General features: G+C 59.3%; 1 protein-coding gene across 1 annotated transcript in view; it reads left to right on the top strand.

Moving 5' to 3' along the window:
* Nucleotides 1-24193, top strand: part of LOC135192172 (fibrillin-2-like) — a 99150-nt gene that overhangs the window by 63746 nt on the left and 11211 nt on the right. Inside the window, exons 28-49 of the mRNA XM_064175097.1 lie at nt 117-239; nt 1417-1542; nt 2363-2485; nt 2801-2923; nt 4411-4572; nt 7020-7088; nt 7363-7488; nt 8432-8557; nt 9929-10078; nt 11560-11631; nt 13121-13246; nt 14927-15052; nt 16784-16909; nt 17803-17919; nt 18538-18666; nt 19775-19894; nt 20744-20869; nt 20961-21113; nt 21823-21888; nt 22694-22819; nt 23354-23473; nt 23892-24014. Of these exons, the coding sequence (XP_064031167.1) occupies nt 117-239; nt 1417-1542; nt 2363-2485; nt 2801-2923; nt 4411-4572; nt 7020-7088; nt 7363-7488; nt 8432-8557; nt 9929-10078; nt 11560-11631; nt 13121-13246; nt 14927-15052; nt 16784-16909; nt 17803-17919; nt 18538-18666; nt 19775-19894; nt 20744-20869; nt 20961-21113; nt 21823-21888; nt 22694-22819; nt 23354-23473; nt 23892-24014 (2658 nt within the window). The remainder of the gene's footprint in view (nt 1-116; nt 240-1416; nt 1543-2362; nt 2486-2800; nt 2924-4410; nt 4573-7019; nt 7089-7362; nt 7489-8431; nt 8558-9928; nt 10079-11559; nt 11632-13120; nt 13247-14926; nt 15053-16783; nt 16910-17802; nt 17920-18537; nt 18667-19774; nt 19895-20743; nt 20870-20960; nt 21114-21822; nt 21889-22693; nt 22820-23353; nt 23474-23891; nt 24015-24193) is intronic.

Raw genomic sequence — 24193 nt, 5'->3', positions numbered from 1 at the left:
ACCTCTGTGCCTCCTTGGGCCACCTCTGTGCCTCTTTGGGCCACCCCTGTGCCTCCTCGAGCCCTACAGCAGGTGGCCAGAGGCAAAGCAGTGACAGAAGTGCTCTCCTTGCCCAGACCTGGACGAGTGTGCCACTGAGGAGCACAAGTGCAACCTGAATGCCAACTGCCTCAACACCCCTGGCTCCTACCGCTGCGCCTGCCGCGAGGGCTTCAACGGGGATGGCTTCTCCTGCTCAGGTGAGGGCCCTGGGGGGCATCCTGCTGGCACATGGGGGTGCCCTCTGCTCAACCAGCCCCCTGCCTCAGCACCTGCCTGCCTGCCTTTGCTCTGAGGTCCCCCAAAGCACCCAGAGCCTGCTGAGAGACCTTCAGCGGAGCTCCTCAGCAGCTGGCTGGGCCACCCCTGTGCCTCCTTGGGCCACCCCTGTGCCTCCTTGGGCCACCCCTGTGCCCCTTAGGCCACCCCTGTGCCCCTTAGGCCACCCCTGTGCCTCCTTGGGCCACCCCTGTGCTTCCTTAGGCCACTCCTGTGCTTCCTTAGGCCACCCCTGTGCCTCCTTGGGCCACCCCTGTCCCGCCTTAGGCACCTCTGTACCTCCTTGGGCCACCCCTGTGCCTCCTTGGGCCACCCCTGTGCCTCCTTGGGCCACCTCTGTGCCTCCTTGGGCCACCCCTGTGCCTCCTTGGGCCACCCCTGTGCCCCTTAGGCCACCCCTGTGCTTCCTTGGGCCACCCCTGTGCTTCCTTGGGCCACCCCTGTGCTTCCTTGGGCCACCCCTGTGCCTCCTTGGGCCACCTCTGTGCTTCCTTGGGCCACCCCTGTGCCCCCTTAGGCCACCCTGTGCCCCCTTAGGCTACCCCTGTGCCCCCTTAGGCCACCCCTGCCCCTCCTTAGTCCACCCCTATGCTTCCTTGGGCCACCCCTGTGCCTCCTTAGGCCACCCTGTGCCTTCTTAGGCTATCCCTGTGCCCCCTTAGGCCACCCCTGTGCCCCCTTAGGCACCCCTGTGTCCCCTTAGGCCACCCCTGTGCCTCCTTAGGCCACCCCTGTGCCTCCTTAGGCCACCCCTGTGCCCCCTTAGGCCACCCCTGTGCCTCCTTGGGCCACCCCTGTGCCCCCTTAGGTCACCCCTGTGCCCCCTTAGGCACCCCTGTGCCCCCTTAGGCTACCCCTGTGCCCCCTTAGGCCACCCCTGTGCCCCCTTAGGCCACCCCTGCCCCTCCTTAGGCCATCCCTGCCCCTCCTTAGGCCACCTCCGTGGGCAGGAGCGAGGGTGGCAGCAGGAGGATTGCAGCCTTCTCCCCTCAGGCTCCCAGCAGGGAGTGGGAAGAAGCTGCTGGGGGTTTGCTGGGGTGGGGGTGGGGGTGGGGGGGGAAGTTGAGGACAGGTCCCCATGGCTGTGGCTCCCTTCAGACGTGGATGAGTGTGCAGACAACGTCAACCTGTGCGAGAACGGGCAGTGCCTCAACGCGCCCGGCGGCTACCGCTGCGAGTGTGAGATGGGCTTCAACCCCACCGAGGACAGCAAGGCCTGCCAGGGTGAGTGCCCACTGCCCACTGCTCTGCCTGCTGCTCCAGGAGGCCCAGTGTCCAGCTCCTGCCTGGCCTTGGGCGCCTCATGCGCTGTCGCCACTGAGGCCATCTCTAAGTGAGATCCGCTTGAGTGAGGTTCACCATCGCCTGGTGGTGCCAGGCTGCTGTGGTGTCAGGCTGCTGTGGTGCCAGGCTGCTCTGGTGTCAGGCTGCTGAGGTGCCAGGCTACTGTGGTGTCACGCTGCTGTAGTGCCAGGCTGCTGTGGTGTCAGGCTGCTGTGGTGTCAGGCTGATGAGGTGCCAGGCTGATGAGGTGCCAGGCTGCTGTGGTGTCACGCTGCTGTGGTGCCAGGTTGCTGTGGTGCCAGGCTGCTGAGGTGTCACGCTGCTGTGGTGCCAAGCTGCTGTGGTGTCAGGCTGCTGAGGTACCAGGCTGCTGTGGTGCCAGGCTGCTGTGGTGCCAGGCTGCTGTGGTGTCAGGCTGCTGTGGTGCCAAGCTGCTGTGGTGCCAGGCTGCTGTGGTGCCAAGCTGCTGTGGTGTCACGCTGCTGTGGTGCCAGGCTGCTGTGGTGCCACCTACAGAAGTTGGTCCCCAGCCTTCCCAGAGGCTGGACTAAGCCAAGCATCCATGCAAGGTGTGGACCATCAGCAGAAGAGGGATGAGGGAAGGGCACACACACAGCGTGCCTGGACCTGCCTGCCTAGGAGGTGGCACCAGAACCAGCCTGGGATGGCTTCCCCACATCTTGGCTTTGAGAGGGGAGCAGGAGAGGCCTGCCCTGGTCCTACCTCTGCCAAAGGACCCCTCCCTGTGCCTCCTTTGCAGACATTGATGAGTGCACCTTCCAGAACATCTGTGTCTTTGGGACCTGCCAGAACCTGCCTGGGATGTTCCGCTGCGCCTGCGACGATGGCTATGAGCTGGACAGGAGCGGAGGCAACTGCACAGGTACAGGGCTCTGGTGGGGCTGTGCTCGCTGGGATCTCTGTCCCAGCCTTGACAGGGGACAGCCTGAAGCCACCCAAGTGTCCCTGTGTGAGGTGTCTTTGCTGCTGGTGAGGAAGGTTTGAGGGAGAGCTCAGTGTGGCTCCGGGCAGGGAGGTGAGAGGCAGGACGAGGCAAGGTCTGTTTCTAGAAGGGCTTTGCCTGCCACCTGAAACCCACCAGGGCTACCCCCTGAACGCACAGGACAGAGCCTGGGGCTGTGGTTTCTGTGGCAGTCTTCATCTTCTTCTTTCAGTCTCCATCCTTCCATCCTTTCAGACATCAATGAGTGTGCAGACCCTGTCAACTGCATCAACGGCCTCTGCGTCAACACCCCTGGCAGCTACCTCTGCAACTGCCCCCAGGACTTCGAGCTGAACCCCACTGGTGTGGGCTGTGTGGGTGAGTGGAGACCTGTGGGCAGAGAGCACCTTCAATCCAAGGCCTTGGTGGTGCCACATAGCTGCAAGTGGCCTCTGCCAGAGGCTGGAGGTGGAGGCTGAGCAGCACCTCCCCTGCCGTGGCTGCCCAGCACAGGTTGATCCCTGCAGCAGTCACCTCCTGCTCACCCTTGTGGTACCAGTGTGGAGGCACAGAATGGGTTGGGTTGGAAGGGACCTTCAAGAGCATCCAATGCCAAAGCCTTGCTGTGGGCAGGGACACCTCTCACCAGCCCAGGTTGCTCAAGGCCTCATGCAACCTGACCTTGAACACCTCCAGGGAGGGGGCATCTATGCCCTGGGTTATGGATGGCATTGCTTGGGTCATGCTCTGTAGCCATGGCAAGGACAGGCCAGCAAGGACAGACCCCCCCCCCTAAAAATACACCTACTCCTGTAGGGGAGACCCCCCAGAATAAAAAAACACCCCCCTAAGGGACCCCCCAAAAAAAGCCCCAAAGCTGTGGGACCCCAAAAGCCTGAGGGAGACTCTGGTTGACTGGATAGGGCTGGGGGATAGGTTGGACTGGATGATCTTGGAGGTCTCTTCCAACCTGGTTGATTCTATGATTCTATGATGGACTCCCCTCCAAAATAGACTCCTCCCCACAAATGGACACAGCTCCCCCCCTCAACACCCTTCAGGACCCCCCCCAACATCATGAGGGACCTCAACACCTGGCATGGGACTGGGACCTGATCCTTCTCCCTGCTTCTTGAGCCAATAGGATCCTAGAATGGTTTAGGTTGGAAGGGATCTCAAAGCTCAGCCAGTTCCAACCCTCCCCTGCCATAGGCAGGGACAGCTCCCACTAGATGAGGTGGCTCAAGGTCTCATCCAACCTGACCTTAACATCTCCAGGGAGGTTATGGATCCTCATCTCCAACCTGCCCTTGAACACCTCCAGGGAGGTTGTGGATCCTCATCTCCAAGCTGGCCTTGAACACCTCCAGGGAGGTTGTGGATCCTCATCTCCAAGCTGGCCTTGAACACCTCCAGGGAGGTTGTGGATCCTCATCTCCAACCTGCCCTTGAACACCTCCAGGGGGGTTGTGGATCCTCATCTCCAAGCTGGCCTTGAACACCTCCAGGGAGGTTGTGGAGCACAGAAGCACCCAATGTGATCTTCGATCACATTGGGTGCTTCTGTACTCCACAACCTCCCTGGGCAAACCTGTACCAATGCTCCACAACCTCCCTGGACAACCTGTGCCAGCTTTCCCCACCCTCCCTGCCAACAACTTCTTCCTAACATCCACTTTAAACCTCCCCTCTACCACTTTCACCCCATTCCTCCTCCTCCTCTCCTTACCAAACCATACCAATAGCCCCTCCCCACCCTTCCTGGAGCCTACTTCAGCCGCTGAAACTCTCCCACCCCATCTCTGCTGTGCCCCACAAGTCCTTGGTGGGAGAAGCTTTGCTCATCCACCACTCTCTTTGTGCAGATACTCGTGTTGGGAACTGCTTCTTGGACACCCAGGACCGAGGGGATGGAGGCATCTCCTGCAGCGCAGAGATCGGCGTTGGGGTCACTCGAGCCTCCTGCTGCTGCTCACTGGGACGTGCCTGGGGCAACCCCTGTGAGCTGTGTCCTCCAGCCAACACCAGTGAGTTGGGGAGGGAGGACACACACACTTCTTTTGGGGGGGGGTGGTGGGGTGCATTTGGGCAGTGAAGAGCAGAGGAGAGAGTTGAGAGTTGCTTTTGCTGCTGCTGCTTCTCGGCTCCAGGGTCGAGGGCTCTGGGAGATGGAGCTGGGGATGCTTAGTTGGGCAATGAGGAGGCTGAGGAGAGCCTTCAGGGCTGTCTCCAACTGCCTGAAGGGACATTGTGGAGAGGCTGCTGCTGGGCTCTTCTCACAGGTCATTGGAGACAGAATTGGGGGGGGAATGGCCTCGAGCTGAGGCTAGGAAGAAGCTGGAGACAGAACAAGGGGGAATGGCCTCAAGCTGAGGCTGGGGAGGTTTAGGTTGGACCTTAGGAAGAAGCTGGGGACATAGCAAGGGTGAATGGCCTCAAGCTGAGGCTGGGGAGGTTTAGATTGGACCTTAGGAAGATGTTGGAGACAGAACAAAGGGAATAGCCTCAAGCTGAGGCTGAGGAGGTTTAGGTTGGACCTTAGGAAGATGTTGGAGACAGAACAAGGGTGAATGGCCTCAAGCTGAGGCTGGGGAGGTTTAGATTGGACCTTAGGAAGATGTTGGAGACAGAACAAAGGGAATGGCCTCAAGCTGAGGCTGAGGAGGTTTAGGTTGGACCTTAGGAAGATTCTGGAGACAGAACAAGGGGGAATGGCCTCAAGCTGAGGCTGAGGAGGTTTAGATTGGACCTTAGGAAGAAGCTGGAGACAGAACAAAGGGAATGGCCTCAAGCTGAGGCTGAGGAGGTTTAGATTGGACCTTAGGAAGATGTTGGAGACAGAACAAAGGGAATGGCCTCAAGCTGAGGCTGGGGAGGTTTAAGTTGGACCTTAGGAAGAAGCTGGAGACAGAACAAAGGGAATGGCCTCAAGCTGAGGCTGGGGAGGTTTAGATTGGACCTTAGGAAGATGTTGGAGACAGAACAAAGGGAATGGCCTCAAGCTGAGGCTGGGGAGGTTTAGATTGGACCTTAGGAAGAAGCTGGAGACAGAACAAGGGGGAATGGCCTCAAGCTGAGGCTGAGGAGGTTTAGATTGGACCTTAGGAAGAAGCTGGAGACAGAACAAAGGGAATGGCCTCAAGCTGAGGCTGGGGAGGTTTAGATTGGACCTTAGGAAGAAGCTGGAGACAGAACAAAGGGAATGGCCTCAAGCTGAGGCTGGGGAGGTTAAGGTTGACCTTAGGAAGATTCTGGAGACAGAACAAGGGGGAATGGCCTCAAGCTGAGGCTGGGGAGGTTTAGGTTGGACCTTAGGAAGATGTTGGAGACAGAACAAGGGGGAATGGCCTCAAGCTGAGGCTGGGGAGGTTTAGATTGGTCATTATCCATGAAAAACCTTTCCCTGGAGTGCTCATGCTCCTGCCAGAAGGCACCAGTGAGAAGAGCTTGGCCCCTTCTTGCCCCTCACCCCTCAGGCAAGCAGCAATAAGATCTCCTCTCAGCCTTCCCCACGTCCTCAGCCTGGGGCCCTGGCAGGGCATTCCCCATACCTGGTTCCTGCTCTTCCATCAAAGCCTGAGGACCAGGACCTGGCTGCTTCCAGCCAGCAGCTGGTGATTTCCCCTCCTCTGCAGACATCACTGAGTGATTATGGGATGCTTGTCCTTGTTTTGGAGCAGTTCCCAGGGCCTGTGGGCTCCCGAGGGATGAGCTGAGGTCAGTGTGAAGTGCAGCTTCAGCCTGGCAGCTCAGAGCATTGCTGCAGGCCAAGTTCAGAACTCACCAGGCACACATTTGGGACATTAGGAGGAGGTTTTTCATGGAGAGAGTGGTCAGGGAGTGGGATGAGCTGCCCAGGTTGGTGCTGAAGTCACCCAGCCTGGATGTGTGTAAGGATGGTTTGGATGTGGTCCTGCTGTGGCAGGGGGGTTGGACTCAGTGATCTCCTTGGGTCCCTTCCAACCCCTGATAGCCTAATATGTGGTGCTTAGGGAGATGGTTTAAGGTGAGTCTTGTTGAGTAGGGTTCTTGATTGGCCTTGGTGCTCCTGGAGGTCTTTTCCAGCCTGGATGCTTCTGTTCTGGGCTTTGCTGTGGTGACTGTGGAGCCCAAAGAGCTGAGGGGAGAAGGAGGCAACCCTGCAGTGTCATCAGGGAGCTGGGCAGGCAGAGCAGGGCTGTGGAGGGGTGCAGTGGGGTGGGGGACACCAGGCTGGTTGTGTCCATTGGATCCAGGCTGGGATCCTTTGTCCCTGGGCCACTGGCCCGGGGAGGGCAGCAGATATGGAACAACCCCCAGCAAGGGTGGGCAGGCAGAGAGAGAGAGAGGGCAACTAAGTTGGCTTGGCTTGTGGTGGGACTCACACTGCTCCACCTGCACCGTGGTGCCCACTGCCTCCTGGGCTTCTCCTGGTTCTCCCTGTTGCATGGGAGCCTGCTCAGCTCAGGAGCCTCCTGACTGCATTTCCCCTCAGCTGAGTACAAGACCCTGTGCCCTGGAGGAGAAGGCTTCCGACCCAACCCCATCACTGTCATCCTGGAAGGTAAGCAGCCCCTAGGTGCCCTCACAGGGGGTCTGGGTGCTGGGGAACCCCAGTGCTGTGTGGGCACTGTCTGTCATGGCACTGGGCTGGTTGGGTGCCCACCAAGCCCTTGACCACCCAGTGATGAGCAGCAAGTGTCTGCTCTCCTTGCACATGCCAGCTGGGGCTGCAGGCAGTGGGATGAACCCAGTGGCAGTGCCAGGGTGAAGGCACTGCCTGGGCAGCTCTGGCAGGCAGTGGACACCTCCCAGCTGCTCTCTCCCTCCCTCCTCAGACATTGACGAGTGCCAGGAGCTGCCAGGCCTCTGCCAGGGTGGCAACTGTGTGAACACCTTTGGCAGCTTCCAATGTGAATGTCCCCTTGGCTACTACCTCAACGAGGACACTCGCATCTGTGAAGGTACCCCCGGGGCTGGGCTGCCCTGCCAGGCGCTGGCACAGGCCTTCCCCCTTCCCCCACTCACACTTTGCCCCTCCCTTTCCCCCACTGTCACTCCCCCTTTCCCCCACTCCCCCTTTCCCCCACTCCCTCCTTTCTCCCACTCTCTTTTCCTCCCTTTCCCCCACTCCCCCTTTCCCCCACTCCTCCTTTCAATCACTCCCCTTCCCCCAATCCCCCTTTCCCCCACTCCCTCCTTTCTCCCACTCCCTTTTCCTCCCTTTCCCCCACTCCCTCCTTTCTCCCATTCCTCCTTTCCTCCCTTTCCCCCACTCTCCCTTTCTCCCACTCCTCCTTTCCTCCCTTCCCCCACTCCTCCTTTCCCCCACTCTCTCCTTTCTCCCACTCCTCCTTTCACTCACTCCCCTTCCCCCACTCCCTCTTTCCCCCACTCTCCCTTTCACTCAGTCCCTTTTCCTCTCTCTCCCTTTCACTCCATTTCCCCCACTCTCCCTTCCCCCACTCTCCCTTCCCCCACTCTCCCTTTCCCCACTCTCCCTTCCCCCACTCTCCCTTCCCCCACTCTCCCTTCCCCCACTCTCCCTTCCCCTACTCTCCCCTTCCCCCACTCCCCCTCCCCATCACAAGCCCTGTGCCCTATCCCAGTTCCAGACCAGCCTGGTCCCTTGTGCCAAAGGTAACTCCAAACCCATGCTGGAAGCTTCTCTACCTCTGCCCCCTGCTTTGGCCCTAGACCATGCTGCAACTCTTTCAGTTGGAAGAGACCTCTGAGCCCACCCAGCCCAACCCTCAACCCAACACCTCCATGGCCACCAAACCCTGTCCCCAAGTGCCACGGGCACAAGTTTCTTGGAGGGGGCTCCAGGGCTGGTGACTCCAGCCCCTGCCTGGGGCAGGCTGTGCCAATCAGTGCCTGACCTGCCTGGTGTGCTGTGTTTGGCAGATATTGATGAGTGCTCTGCTCACATTGGGATCTGTGGCCCTGGCACCTGCTACAACACCCTGGGCAACTACACCTGTGTGTGCCCCCCCGAGTACATGCAAGTCAACGGTGGAAATAACTGCATGGGTATGGTGGGCTCTGGAGCTGAGGGAGGGGGCCTGGCAGTGCCCTCACACCCTGGGGTTGTGCTCTGGGCAGTGTGGTGTGGGCAACGTGGCTGAGAAGGGGCTGGGACTCCTGATCCCAGAAGCTCAGCATGATGGGGGGGGGGGGGGGGTTGGAAGGGACCTCTGGAGACCATAGGATGGGAGGTTGGCAGGGGTTGGAAGGGACTCAAAGTCATGAGCACTTCTCCCACTGCTTCCCCTGGTGACAGCTGTGCTGCTGTGGACCTTTTGGGGCCCTGCTCAACTGGGGCAGCTCAAACTTCCAGCCCCAGCCCTGTTCACAGCCCTGCAGCCCAGGAGCACTCTGCAAACCCCTCCCTGCTTCGGCTCCTCTCGTTTGAAGATGCTCTTCAGCCTAGCAATGAGAGCACAGCACAGGATCACAGGGACCACAGGATCACAGGGATCATAGGGATCACAGAGATCATAGGGATCACAGGCTCACAGGATGTCAGAGGTTGGAAGGAACCCAAAGAGCTCATCCAGTCCAACCCCCCTGCCAGAGCAGGACCATCCAATCCAGCTCAGGGCACACAGGAACACATCCAGACAGGCCTGGAAAGGCTCCACACAAGGAGACTCCACAACCTCTCTGGGCAGCCTGTGCCAGGGCTCTGGGACCCTTCCAGGCAAGAAGTTGCCCTTGTGCTGAGCTGCAACCTCCTGTGCTGCAGCTTCCATCCATTGCTGCTTGTCCTGTGCCAGGGAGCAGTGAGCAGAGCCTGTCCCCCCCTCCTGACCCCCAGCCCACAGAGATTGACAGACATTGATTCAATCCCCTCTGAGTCTTCTCTTCTGCAGCCTAAGCAGCCCCAGGGCCCTCAGCCTCTCCTCCTCAGGCAGTGCTGCTGTCCCCTCCTCATCCTCACAGCCCTCCCTTGGACTCTCTCCAGCAGTTCCTGTCCCTCTCCAACTGGGGAGCCCCAAACTGAAGGCAGTGCTCAAGATGAGGTCTCAGCAGGACAGAGTAGAGGGGCAGGAGAAGCAGATCAAGGGGCAGGAGAAGCAGATCAAGGGGCAGGAGAAGCAGATCAAGGGGCAGGAGAAGCAGATCACCCAGTCCAACCCCCCCCAACCCCAGCAGGGCACCCACAGCAGCTTGCCCAGCAGCACAATGCCCAGGGTGGGTTGGAAGCTGTGCACAGAAGGAGACTCCACAACCTCTCTGGGCAGCCTGCTGCAGGCCTCCAGCACCTTCACACCAAGAAAGTTTTTCCTCCTGCTGAGGGCTTTGCTGGGTTCTTCTGTGTGTCACCAGAGGTGCCTGAGCACCAGGAGGGGTACAGGGTGGGGGGACTGGCACGAGGTGGTGTCTGGGCTGCCTTTGCAGACATGAGGAAGAGCGTTTGCTACCGCAACTACAACGACACCTGCGAGAACGAGCTCTCCTTCAACATGACCAAGAAGATGTGCTGCTGCTCCTACAACATTGGCAAGGCCTGGAACAAGCCCTGTGAGCCCTGTCCCACCCCAGCCAGCCGTAAGTCAACCCTCCTGGAAAGGTCATGTCTGGATTTTGTGGCTTCCTCCTCAAGCCTTCTCATCAGCCTCTGTGCACCTCAGAGGCATGGAGTGGGTTGGGTTGGGATGGAACTCAAAGCTCAGCCAGTTCCAAGCCCTCTGCCACAGGCAGGGACAGCTCCCACTAGAACAGGTTGCTCAAGGTCTCATCCAACCTTCAGGGAGGTTTGTACCTTCCTCCTCAACTCTTCTCATCATCCTCTGTGCACCTGAGAGGCACAGAAACTAACAGGAGCATGGAATGGTTTGGGTTGGGATGGAACTCAAAGCTCAGCCAGTTCCAAGCCCTCTGCCACAGGCAGGGACAGCTCCCACTAGAACAGGTTGCTCAAGGTCTCATCCAACCTTCAGGGAGGTTTGTGGTGTCCTCATCAACTCTTCTCATCATCCTCTGTGCACCTGAGAGGCACAGAAAGTAGCAGGAGCATGGAATGGTTTGGGTTGGGATGGAACTCAAAGCTCAGCCAGTTCCAACCCCTCTGCCACAGGCAGGGACACTTCCCACTAGAACAGGTTGCTGAAGGCCTTATCCATCTCCAGGGAGGTTTCTGGCTTCCTCCTTAACTCTTCTCATCATCCTCTGTGCACCTGAGAGACACAGAAACTAACAGGAGCATGGAATGGTTTGGGTTGGAAGGGACCTCAAAGCTCAGCCAGTTCCAACCCCTCTGCCACAGGCAGGGACAGCTCCCACTAGGACAGGTCACTCAAGGTCTCATCCAACCTGATCCTGAACACCTCCAGGGAGGTTTTGGGGCACAGAAGCACAGAATGGGATCTTTGATCACATTCTGTGCTTCTGTGCCCCACAACCTCCCTGGGCAACCTGTGCCAGTCTCTCCCCACCCTCAACGTGTGCCAGTCTCTCCCCACCCTCTCTGCCAACAACTTCTTCCCAACATCCACTTTCAATCTCCCCTCTGCCATTCCAAACCCATTCCTCCTCCTCCTCCTCCTCTCATTCCAAGCCCTTCTCAATAGTCCCTCCCCAGCCCTCCTGTAGTCCCCCTCCAGATGCATGGAATGGTTTGGGTTGGAGGATGCCTTAAAGATAGGATTGGTTGGGTTGGAAAAGACCTCTAAGGTCATTGAGTCCATCATGGGTGCTCAGCTGGCTCCAACCTCCCAGCCAGAGGCAGGAGAACTTCCAGGTGGGTTTTCCAGGTGGTCTTGTGCAGAGCAGAGCAAAGCAGAATTTGAAAGGTGAGAAATCCCAGAATGGTCAAACAGCAGAGTTGGGCAGGAGGGAGAAGCCTCCTGCCTGTGCTGAGCCCTGGGGACACAGCTGGCCCCAGGAGGACACAGGGCAGGAAGGTGCTGTGCAAGGAGGGACTTGGGGCAGTGTCTGGGGGATGCAAACCCTCTCCCTGTGCTCACTGCCTCCTCCCTCTGCTCACCACACGCTGCCTGCTGGGCATGACCTGAGGCTTCTCCCTGCAGCTGAGTACCAGATCCTGTGTGGGAATCAGGCTCCTGGCTTCATCATCGACATCCACACGGGAAAGCCAATTGGTGAGTCAAGGTCTCCTGCCCCGTGGAGCCAGCTCTGCTCTCTGGCCTTCTGCCCAGGGGGCTTGTGAGCTTCCTTCCCCCTGCTTCCCCTACCCCCTTTCTCCCCTGTCTTTTTTCTCCCTCCCCCTTTTTCCCCCCTCTTTCCTCCTCTTTCCCCTCCCCTTTCCCTCCCTTTCCCCACCTTTTCCCATCACTTCCCAACCTTTTTCCTCCCCTTCCTCCCCTTTCCCTCCCCTTTTCTCTCCTTCCCCCCCCTTTCCCTCCCCTTTCCCCCCTTCCTCCCTTTCCCTCCCCTTTTCCTTCCCTTCCCCTCCTTTCCTCTCCCTTTACCCCCCTTTCCCTCCCCTTTCCCTCCCCTTCCCCACCCTTTCCCTGTCCTTTCCCTCCCCTTCCCCCACCTTTCCTCTCCCTTCCCCCTGCTTTCCCCCCCTTTTCTCCCCCTTCCCCTGTTCCCCCCCTCTTTCCCCCCATCTTTTTCCCCTTCCCCCCTTTTCTGCCCTTCCCCCCTCCTTTTCCCCCCTTTCCACCCTCCTTCCCTCCCTTCTCCCCCCTTTTCTCCCCCTCCCTTTTCCCCTATTCTTCCCCCCCTTTCCCCCATTGCATCCACCCTGCCCTTGAACACTTACAGGGGGGAAGCATCCACAACCTCCCTGGGCAACCTGTGCCAGTCTCTCCCCACCCTCAACCTGTGCCAGTCTCTCACCACCCTCCCTGCCAACAGCTTCCTCCTAACATCCACTTTCAATCTCCCCTCTGCCACTTCAAACCCATTCCTCCTCCTCCTCTCATTCCAAGCCCTTGTCAGTAGTCCCTCCCCAGCCCTCCTGTAGCCCCATTCAGATCCTGGAAGGTCTCCTGGAAGCCTTCTCCTCTCCAGCCTGCACAGCCCCAACTCTCTCAGCCTGTGCTCAGAGCAGAGCTGCTGCAGCCACTCTGAGCATCTTGGTGGCAGCAGTCATAGAGTCATAGAATCAGTCAGGGTTGGAAGGGACCACAAGGAGCAGGCAGTGCCAACCCCTGCCATGCCCAAGGACACCCTACCCTAGAGCAGGCTGCACACAGCCTCAGCCAGCCTGGCCTCAAACACCTCCAGGGATGAGGCTTCCACCACCTCCCTGGGCAACCCCTGCCAGGCTCTCCCCACCCTCATGCTGAACAGCTTCTTCCTACCACCCAGCCTGACTCTGCCCATTTCCATCTTTACTCCATTCCCCCCCAGTCCTATCACTCCCTCACAGCCTCAAAAGTCCCTCCCCAGCTTTCTTGTAGCCCCTTTCAGATACTGCCAGGCCACAAGAAGGTCACCTGGGAGCCTTCTCCTCTCCATCCCCAACTCCCTCAGCCTCTCCTCATAGAGCATCTCCATCCCTCTGAGCATCCTCCTAGTCCTTCTCAGTCCCCAGGCAGGGGTGAGGGTGGGGGGTTTGTGTGTGTGTGGGGGGGCTGCTGTCCTTGGCGGGGTGCTGAGGGCTGCTGCGTGTGTGTGCAGACATCGACGAGTGCAGCGAGATCCCTGCCATCTGCACCAACGGCGTCTGCATCAACCAGATCGGCAGCTTCCGCTGCGAGTGCCCCATCGGCTTCAGCTACAACAACATCCTGCTCATCTGCGAAGGTACAGCCACAGCCTGCCCGCAGCCTGGCACCGCAGCCTGGCACCGCAGCCGCCTCGGCCTGCAGGGCATCTTACAGCTCGCCCAACCCCGCACCGCGCTGGCAGCTTGGGTGGGTACCGCTGCGGCTGCCCTGCGGCGCTACCGATGAGAGCAGTGCGTGGGTGAGTGCGGGGGTGGGCACCTCCCTGCCCTGCAGCTGAGCTCGCAGTCCCCTCCCCAGTCGCTCTTGAGTGGCTCTGAGTCTGCAGTCTGGGTTCATCTCGACCAAGCCAGCCCCAGAGGTGGTGACCCTGCCCTGTGCCAGGCTCTGCCCGCAGTGGGCAGCGGCAGGAAGCTGCTGTGTGGGGTGGTGAGCTCCTGGCACCAGCAGCTGCCTGTGCTGCAGGAGGTGAAGAAGCCAAGGAAGCCCTTCAGGGACCTGCACGGGCTGGGAGCCTGCAGGAGAAGGGAGCCTGGTGCCAGCCCAGCCATGGCTGCGGGCAGAGGCCCTTGGCCAGGTGTGGTAGGAGCAGCAGAGAGGCATGGAATGGTTTGGGTGAGGTCACCCAGGCCAAGCCCCTGCAGCCAGCACTGACATCCCCAACTAGAGCAGGCTGCTCAGAGCCCCAGACAACCTGGGCACGGTGCAGAGGGCACTGGCACGGTGCAGAGGGTGCTGGGCACGGTGCAGAGGGCACTGGCACGGTGCAGAGGGCGCTGGAACGGTGCAGAGGGCACTGGCACGGTGCAGAGGGCGCTGGCACGATGCAGAGGGCACTGGCACGGTGCAGAGGGCGCTGGCACGGCGCAGAGGGCGCTGGCACGGTTCAGAGGGCACTGACACAGTGCAGAGGGCGCTGGCACGATGCAGAGGGCACTGGCACAGTGCAGAGGGCACTGGCACGGTGCAGAGGGTGCAGAGGGCGCTGGCACAGTGCAGAGGGCACTGACACGGTGCAGTGGGTGCAGAAGGCACTGGCACAGTGCAGAGGGTACTGGCATGGTGCAGAGGGTGCAGAGGGCGCTGGCACAGTGCAGAGGTCACTGACACGGTGCAGAGGGCACTGGCACGGTGCAGAGGGCGCTGGCACGGTGCAGAGGGTGCAGAGGGCACTGGCACAGTGCAGAGGGCACTGGCACGGTGCAGAGGGCACTGGCACGGTGCAGAGGGCGCTGGCACGGTGCAGAGGGTGCAGAGGGCACTGGCACGGTGCAGAGGGCACTGGCATGGTGCAGAGGGTGCAGAGGGCACTGGCACGGTGCAGAGGGCACTGGCACGGTGCAGAGGGCGCTGGCACGGTGCAGAGGGCACTGACACGGTGCAGTGGGTGCAGAAGGCACTGGCACAGTGCAGAGGGTACTGGCATGGTGCGGAGGGTGCAGAGGGCGCTGGCACAGTGCAGAGGTCACTGACACGGTGCAGAGGGCACTGGCACAGTGCAGAGGGCGCTGGAACGGTGCAGAGGGTGCAGAGGGCGCTGGCACAGTGCAGAGGGTGCAGAGGGCGCTGGCACAGTGCAGAGGTCGCTGACACGGTGCAGAGGGCACTGGCACGGTGCAGAGGGCACTGGCACAGTGCAGAGGGCACTGGCACGGTGCAGAGGGTGCAGAGGGCACTGGCACGGTGCAGAGGGCACTGGCACGGTGCAGAGGGCACTGGCACGGTGCAGAGGGCAGGCTCTCCTTGCTCTCCTCCACAGACATCGATGAGTGCTCCAGCGGGGAGAACCTCTGCCAGCGCAACGCCGACTGCATCAACATCCCCGGCAGCTACCGCTGCGAGTGCTCCACCGGCTACAAGCTGTCGCCCAGCGGAGCCTGCGTGGGTAAGGCCACACAGCAGAGAGCCCTCTGAGATCATCCACTCCAACCAGCAACCCAACCCAACCCCACCGTGGCCACCCAACCCTGGCCCCAGGTGCCACAGCTTTCCTGAGCACCTCCAGGGATGGGCACTGCAGCACCTCTCTAGGCAGCCTGTGCCAATCTCTGACTGCTCTGGCAGCAAAGAAGCTCTTCCTCATCTCCAACCTCACTCTCCCCTGGCACAGTTTCAGGGGCTAGAGAGGAGAGCCCAACCCCAAACTCATTCTGTCTCCTTACAGGGAGGTCTCCTTTCAGCCTCCTCTTCTCCAGGCTGAAGTGGGGAGATCTTTGCTACCTATGCCAGAGAGACCTCTGTGAGGTTCTGGTGCCCCTGCCCAGGCTCTTCAAATGGTTCTGTTCATCATGTGTTGACCTAAACAAGGGCAGGATGGACACAGGAGCACAGAATGGTTCTGTTCATCACTGACCCAAACAAGGAGAGGATGGACACAGGAGCACAGAATGGTTCTGTTCATCACTGAGCCAACAAGGGCAGGATGGACACAGGAGCATAGAATGGTTCTGTTCATCACTGAGCCAACAAGGACAGGATGGACACAGGAGCACAGAATGGTTCTGTTCATCACTGACCCAAACAAGGACAGGATGGACACAGGAGCATAGAATGGTTCTGTTCATCACTGAGCCAAACAAGGACTGGATGGACAGAGGAGCATAGAATGGTTCTGTTCATCACTGACCCAAACAAGGACAGGATGGACACAAGAGCATAGAATGGTTCTGTTCATCACTGACCCAAACAAGGACAGGATGGACACAGGAGCACAGAATGGTTCTGTTCATCACTGACCCAACAAGGGCAGGATGGACACAGGAGCACAGAATGGTTCTGTTCATCACTGACCCAAACAAGGACAGGATGGACACAGGAGCATAGAATGGTTCTGTTCATCACTGACCCAAACAAGGGCAGGATGGACACAGGAGCATAGAATGGTTCTGTTCATCACTGACCCAAACAAGGGCAGGATGGACACAGGAGCATAGAATGGTTCTGTTCATCACTGACCCAAACAAGGACAGGATGGACACAGGAGCATAGAATGGTTCTGTTCATCACTGACCCAAACAAGGGCAACAAGCCTAATATGTGGTGCTTAGGGAGATGGTTTAAGGTGAGTCTTGTTGAGTAGGATTCTTGCTTGGCCTTGGTGCTCCTGGAGGTCTTTTCCAGCCTGGATGCTTCTGTTCTGGGCTTTGCTGTGGTGACTGTGGAGCCCAAAGAGCTGAGGGGAGAAAGAGGCAACCCTGCAGTGTCATCAGGGAGCTGGGCAGGCAGAGCAGGGCTGTGGAGGGGTGCAGTGGGGTGGGGGACACCAGGCTGGTTGTGTCCATTGGATCCAGGCTGGGATCCTTTGTCCCTGGGCCACTGGCCTGGGGAGAGCAGCAGATATGGAACAACCCCCAGCAAGGGTGGGCAGGCAGAGAGAGAGAGAGAGAGGGCAACTAAGTTGGTGCTCCTGATGGGCTTTGCCAACCTGGATGCTTCTGTGGTCCTGAGATCTTGCTCTCTGTCAAACCACCTCTCAGCAAACCCATCCCCTGCGCTGCTTCTGCTCACAGCTACAGCATCCCCACCCTAGGGAGGGGCTGCAGGAGGCTCCTGCCTCAGCTCTTCCCACCTTCCCCACCCCCTGGTGCTCACTGGTGCCTGCTTTGCTCTGGCTTAGGTCGCAACGAGTGCCAGGAGATCCCCAACGTCTGCAGCCACGGCGACTGCGTGGACACTGAGGGCAGCTACGTCTGCATCTGCCACAACGGCTTCAAGGCCACGGGGGAGCAGACCATGTGCATGGGTCAGTGTGGCAGCAGGGTGCACCTCAGCTCTCTCCCCAGCACCCACTGGGCAGTGCCAAGGACAGCCAAGGACCGTGGTGTCCTCTGGAGCCCAGGATACAGGAGTGGTGCGGAGCTGCCTGGGTCGTGTTTGCACACCTCAAGACTTGGCAGCTCTTAGCTCCCTGAAGCAGCTGTGGCTTGGGCAGGGAATGGTTTGGGTGGGAAGGGAACCTTTAAAGCTGCTTGAAGGAGGAGATTTTCCTTTGTTTGGGTGGGAAGAGACCTTTAAAGCTGCTACAGGGGGCACAGATTTTCCTTTGAGCAAGGTTCCTCCACCATAGATGGGAAGTGAGCAAGACCCAAAATGTTAGCACCCAGAAACTGCTTTCTGCCTGGCACAGAAGAGTTCTCCTTCTGCCTTCCCTCATCAGGCTTTGGACACTTCTTGGAATCTCAGACTGCTTTGGGTGGGAAAAGACTTTTAAAGCCCACCCAGCCCAACCCACTCCCCCTGAAGCCAGCAGGGACATTCCCAACCAGAGCAGGTTGCTCACTGCCCCCAAACAACCTGAGCTGGAATGGTGGCAGGGCTGGGGCAGCTCCCACCTCTCTGGGCAAGCTGGGCCAGGCTCTCCCCACCCTCTGCATCAAAACAAATCTTCTCTCCAGCCTAAATCTCCCCTTTCTAGTTCAGATCACTCCCCCTTGTCCTGTCCCAACAGGCTCTGCTCTAAAGCCTGTCCCCAGCTTTCTTCTCAGCCCCTTTGAAGCACTGCAAGGCCACCAGAAGGTCTCCCTGGAGCCTTCTCTTCTGCAGACTGCCCAAGCCTAAGTCTCTGAGCTTGGTCTGACAGCAGAGAGCTTCCAGCCCTGCTGTACCCCCGCCCTGGACCCGACTCTGTCCCCGCAGATATCGATGAGTGTGACCGACAGCCCTGCGGCAACGGCACCTGCAAGAACACTGTCGGCTCCTACAACTGCCTCTGCTTCCCTGGCTTCGAGCTGACCCACAACAACGACTGCATGGGTGAGTGCCAGCACCCCCCTCACCTGCTGCAGCAGCGGCTGAGGTCAGGCTGGCATCAGCTGTGGGGCCGTGGAGTGTCCCACGGATGGACAAAGAAGCGTCGAGTTAGGAGGGACCCTCCGAGGGCATCTCTGCCCAACCCCCTGCAGGCAGCAGGGACAGCTCCAACCAGAGCAGGCTGCCCGGAGCCACGGCAAGGCTGAGCTTGAATGCCTCCAGGGTTGGGGCCCCAACCACCTCCCCGGGCAGCCTGTGCCAGTCTCTCCTCACCCTCACTGTGCACAACTTCCTCCTGATGCCTGCATCTGCCCTGCTCCACTCTCAAACCGTTGCCCCACAGCCCCTCCCCAGCCTTCCTGTAGCCCCCTTCAGATACTGCAGTGCAGCTCTAAGGTCTCTCTGCAGCCTTCTCTCCCCCAGGCTCCATCTCCCCAACTCTCTCAGCCTGCTGATGTCCAACCCAAACCCCCAGTCCCAAACCACTGCCCCTCGTCCTATGCCCTCAGCGCCTTTGGGGGTCGCCTGGCAGTGGCAGACTTCAACTGCCCGTGCCAGGGGCGTGGGGGCTGGCAGAGGCAAGCCCCTCAGCTGCTGTGCTCCTCTCCCTTTGCTCTGCAGACGTGGATGAGTGCTCGTCCCTGGTGGGGCAGGTGTGTCGGAACGGGCAGTGCATCAACAGCGTCGGCTCCTTCCAGTGCCTCTGCCAGGAGGGCTACGACCGCACCCCCGACGGCAAGAACTGTGTGGGTGGGTACCAGGCAGCACCTTGGCTCTTCTCGGGGAGCTGGGCTGTGCCTCAGGGTGGCAGAGAGTTGAGCTGTGCCTCAGGGTGGCAGAGAGTTGAGATGTGTCTGAGGGTGGCAGAGTTGAGATGTGCCTCAGGGTGGCAGAGGGTTGAGCTGTGTCTGAGGGTGGCAGAGGGTTGAGCTGTGTCTCAGGGTGGCAGAGGGTTGAGCTGTGCCTCAGGGTGGCAGTGAGTTGAGCTGTGCCTCAGGGTGGCAGTGAGTTGAGCTGTGCCTCAGGGTGGCAGAGGGTTGAACTGTCTCTGAGGGTGGCAGAGAGTTGAGCTGTGCCTCAGGGTGGCAGAGGGTCGAGTTGTGCCTCAGCCAGGAGGGTTGAGTTATGACTCAGGGTGGCAGAGGGTTGAGCTGTGTCTCAGGGTGGCAGTGAGTTGAGCTGTGCCTCAGGGTGGCAGAGGGTTGAGCTGTGCCTCAGGATGGCAGAGGGTTGAGCTGTGCCTCAGGGTGGCAGTGAGTTGAGCTGTGCCTCAGGGTGGCAGAGGGTTGAGCTGTGCCTCAGGGTGGCAGGCTGGCATGCTGCAATGCTGTGAGGATCATGGAATGGGCTTGGTTGGAAGGAAGAGACCTCAGAGATCAGCTGCTCCAACCCTACTGCCACAGGCAGGGGAGCATCTCGACTAGCCCCAGGTTGCTCAAGGTCTCATCCAGCCTGGCCTTGAGCACCTCCAGGGAGGGGGCATCCCACTGGGCAACCTGTTCCAGTGCCTCCTCACCCTCACTGTCACCAGTTTCTTCCTATCTGCCCTCCCTTGAACACCTCCAGGGAGGGGGCATCCCACTGGGCAACCTGTTCCAGTGTTCCCCCACCCTCACTGTCACCAGTTTCTTCCTGTCTCATCTCCTTTCATCTTCTTCCACTTTGAAGCCATCTCCCCTGCTCCCCTCACCATGGAAGGAAGCCTGGAAGGAAGGAGGGCAGCAGCAGGCTGCAGCCATGGCAGCTGTTCTCCAGCCTGCATCTCCTCTCTTCCAGCTTCAATCCATCTCTGCCAGGACTTCTGAGTCCCCCAGGCTGAGCCCATTCACTATCTCTGGTTCTTGCTCCTCCTTTGCAGACATCAACGAGTGTGTGAGCCTGCCTGGGACTTGCTCCCCAGGCACCTGCCAGAACCTGGAGGGCTCTTTCCGCTGCATCTGTCCCCCTGGCTACGAGGTGCAGAATGACAACTGCATTGGTAAGGTTGCCTCTGCCTGCCCTGGTGCCACCCACAGAGCTACCAAGGCCTCAGTAGCAGCGGTCAGATTCAGAGTCAGTCAGAATCACTCAGTCTAGAGAGGGAAACCAAAGCAAAGGAACCTCCCCTGAGCATGGAGCCTGACAGATCCCTGCCCTCTCAGCACTGGATGGGGCCTTGAGCAGCCTGCTCTAGTATGAGGTGGCATAGAATCAGGCAGGGTTGGAAAGGACCACAAGGAGCAGGCAGTGCCAACCCCTGCCATGCCCAGGGACACCCTACCCTAGAGCAGGCTGCACACAGCCTCAGCCAGCCTGGCCTCAAACACCTCCAGGGATGAGGCTTCCACCACCTCCCTGGGCAACCCCTGCCAGGCTCTCACCACTCTCCTGCTCAGCAACTTCTTCCTCACCTCCAGGCTGACTCTGCCTATTTCCAGCTCTGCTCCATCCCCCCCACTCCTGCCACTCCCTCACAGCCTCAGAAGTCCCTCCCCAGCTTTTTTGGAGCCCCCTTCAGATGCTGGCAGGCCACAAGAAGGTCACCTGGGAGCCTCCTCTGCTCCAGCCTGAACAGCTGCATCTGAAGCACAGCTGGACACAGAGCAGCTCCAGGCTGGCCAGGCTTGTCCCCCTAATGGAGGAGCCTCAATGGCTTTGCTGCACCTTGACCACTTCTTCATGGTTCCACTGCCCTGAGGCTGGGTTAAGAGTTGGCATCCAGGCGATGCCCTTCAGCCATCAGAGCTCCCCACAGACCTCCCCTAGCTTCAGCTGGTTTGAAGTGCAGCCAGGTCAGGAAGGACCTCAGCTGCTCCTTAAGTGAGTGACCTGTCCTTGGTGCTCCCAGACATCAACGAGTGTGAGGAGGAGCCAAACATCTGCCTCTTTGGCACCTGCACCAACACCCCTGGCAGCTTCCAGTGCGTCTGCCCCCCGGGCTTTGTGCTGTCCGACAACGGGCGCCGCTGCTTCGGTGAGTGCAGCTCCTGGCAGGGCTGGGGGATGGCATCAGAGCCCCCTTGGCTGCCTGCCCTGACCCTTTGGGCTCCTCCCTGCTCCTGCAGACACTCGCCAGAGCTTCTGCTTCACTCGCTTTGACAATGGGAAGTGCTCTGTGCCCAAGGCCTTCAACACCACCAAGGCTCGGTGCTGCTGCAGCAAGATGCCAGGAGAAGGCTGGGGAGATCCCTGTGAGCTGTGCCCACAAGAGGGCAATGGTAGGTGTGCCAGGGCCTGGAGGTGGCTGCAGCCTGCACACAAGGTGTGGGGGGAGGTGTGAAGGTCAGCCCAGGTGGTGTGCCTGGGTGCCAGTTGGTGCCAGCTGGTGCCAGCCATGCAGCACCGTGGGCTCCTCCAGCTGGAGACTGTTGCCCTTGCTGGGGTACAGCATTCCCTGGGGCTCCAGCAGCCACAGGTCATGGAATCATGGAGTGGTAGGGGTTGGAAGTGACCTCCAAAGATCATCCAGTCCAACCCCACTGCCAGGGTAGGGTCACCCAGGGCAAGTCACAGAGGGATGGGTTGGACTTGGTGAACCTGGGAGCCTTTTCCAACCTGGATGTTTCTGTGGATGCAGCCAGGAGGGTTTTAAAGCCCTCTCTAGAGCTCATTTTTTTTGCTTTGGATCTGCTCTCAGTTCTCTGCTGGCCTTTAGATCAGGCTCAGACCACCTTAGAATCAACCAGGTTGGAAGAGACCTCCAAGCTCATCCATCCCAACCTAGCACCCAGCCCTGCCCAGTCAACCAGACCATGGCACCAAGTGCCTCATCCAGGCTTTGCTTGGTGCCTCCAGAGCCATGTGCTTGCCAGCCAGCCCTGGCTCCCTGGCCTCCTGTGGGCAGTGAGCTCTAGAAGCTTCCACAGCACACTAAAGCCTCTGTGAGCAGAACTTGTCACCACATCTCACTTCTCTGCTTTCTTCCAGTTGCCTTCCAGGAGCTGTGTCCATATGGCCATGGAGCCATCCCAGGGCCAGGTGACACTCGGGAAGGTAAGGTTGGATCTAGGGATGGGATCTTGGGGTGGGCTGGGGAATGTTACCCAGAAACAGCCACATTTGGGCTGCCTGGGGAGGAAGGTGGAATCCCAGGGGCTGTGGAGGTACTGGATGCTCTTCCCAGGGCTATGACAGGTCCAGCCCTCAGCTCTGGAGAGGAAGTACCTGAGATAGCAGAGTCAGGGAACCATGGATGGGTTGGGATGGAATGGACCTTAAAGATCATCTAGTTCCAACCTCCCACCACGGGCAAGGACAGAGGGATGGGCAGAGGGCTGGAGCTGCTCTGCTGTGAGCACAGACTGAGGCAGTTGGGGCTGTGCAGGCTGGAGAGGAGAAGGCTCCCAGGTGACCCTCTTGTGACCCTGCAGTATCTTAAGGGGGCTACAAGAAAGCTGGGGAGGGACTTTTGAGGCTGTCAGGGAGTGACAGGAGTGGGGAGGACAGAACAAAGCTGGAAATGGGCAGAGTCAGCCTGGAGGTGAGGAAGAAGTTGTTCAGCATGAGGGTGGGGAGAGCCTGGCAGGGGTTGTCCAGGGAGGTGGTGGAAGCCTCATCCCTGGAGGTGTTTGAGGCCAGGCTGGCTGAGGCTGTGTGCAGCCTGCTCTAGGGTAGGGTGTCCCTGGGCATGGCAGGGGTTGGCACTGCCTGCTCCTTGTGATCCCTTCCAACCCTGACTGATTCTATGCCACCTCATACTAGAGCAGGCTGCTCAAGACCTCATCCAGTGCTGAGAGGGCAGGGATCTGTCAGGCTCCATGCTCAGGGGAGGTTCTTTTGCCTTGGTTTCCCTCTCTAGATGTCAATGAGTGCTCAGAGAACCTGGGGGTCTGCATCAACGGGGCCTGCATCAACACCGATGGCTCCTTCCGCTGCGAGTGCCCCTTTGGCTACAACCTGGACTACACAGGAGTCAACTGCGTGGGTGAGGACCTGCCTGAGCTGCTCCTGCTCCTGCCACCTCTGCCCTCTACCTTGCCTAAGCTAGAGGCTGTCAGCCTGTGTGTGTGTGGATGCTTGGAGAGAAGGAACCTCCTTGAGGGTTGGACTCGATGATCTCCTTGGGTCCCTTCCAACCCCTAACATCCTGTGATGCTGTGATGCTGTGATGCTGTGATTGATGCTGTGATGCTGTGATGCTGTGATGCTGTGATTGATGCTGTGATGCTGTGATGCTGTGATCCTGTGATCGATGCTGTGATGCTGTGATGCTGTGATCCTGTGATCCTGTGATGCTGTGATGCTGTGATGCTGTGATCCTGTGATGCTGTGATGCTGTGATGCTGTAATGCTGTGATCCTGTGATCCTGTGATGCTGTGATGCTGTGATCCTGTGATCCTGCTTCTCCTCTGCCCCTTTGGTTTCTCTCTCTCCTGGCCTGTTGGAATGCTCTGGCTGCAGGTAGAGATCATCCTGCACCTTTCCTACCCTACCTAACCTGGGCCTGGCTTCCTCCAGATACTGATGAGTGCTCCATTGGCAACCCCTGTGGCAATGGCACCTGCACAAACGTGGTGGGAGGCTTCGAGTGTGCCTGTGATGAGGGCTTTGAGCCAGGGCCCATGATGACCTGTGAAGGTAAGGCTGCTGTGGGGCACCCTCTTGGCTCCTCTGGCATGGGGGGTGGCTGTGCTCAGGTGAGCAGCAATCAGGTGGACAGTGAAGCTGGCTGGGGCTCATCTCTGCTCCACTGTGGACATCAATGCTGCTCCACTTCAGCTTCCTCTGAGGCTGGAGCCAAAGAGTAGCTCTGGAGACCTGCTGGAATGCAGGAGCTGCCTCCCCAAGGCACCAGGACTCTGTGCCCACCAAAGCTGCAGAGACAGCAGGCATCTGCCCCTCTGCAGCTCCACCATGCCAGGAAACCTTGGTGGAACAAAGTTCTCACCAGCTGAACGCAGGGAGCAGGGCATGGGGGGCCTGGGCTGGAGTTGCAGGCCCAGCTGACTCTGCTGAGAGCCCAGAGTGGAGCTGTGCCCCCTCTGCTGCCTCCCAGACATCAACGAGTGTGCTCTGAACCCCCTGCTCTGCGCCTTCCGCTGCATCAACACCTTTGGCTCCTACGAGTGCACCTGTCCTGCTGGCTATGCCCTGAGAGAAGACAGAAGGATGTGCAGAGGTAACAGCTTCTCCTGCACCCAGATGCCCACCTCCCACCCTCCCCAACCTGCCCTTGCCTCCTGCTTCCTGCACGGGGAGAGGGCAGGACCTCTGAGCTGGCATCTCTGAGCTTGCCCTCCTCATCGCCTCGGTGTCTGGGTTGTGCCAACCAGCCCTGAACCCAGGCAGGAGGGATTG

The sequence above is a fragment of the Pogoniulus pusillus genome, chromosome 41, assembly GCF_015220805.1.
Source record: "Pogoniulus pusillus isolate bPogPus1 chromosome 41, bPogPus1.pri, whole genome shotgun sequence".
In the NCBI taxonomy this organism is placed as follows: domain Eukaryota; kingdom Metazoa; phylum Chordata; class Aves; order Piciformes; family Lybiidae; genus Pogoniulus; species Pogoniulus pusillus.
This window is presented reverse-complemented; position numbering and strand designations above follow the sequence as displayed.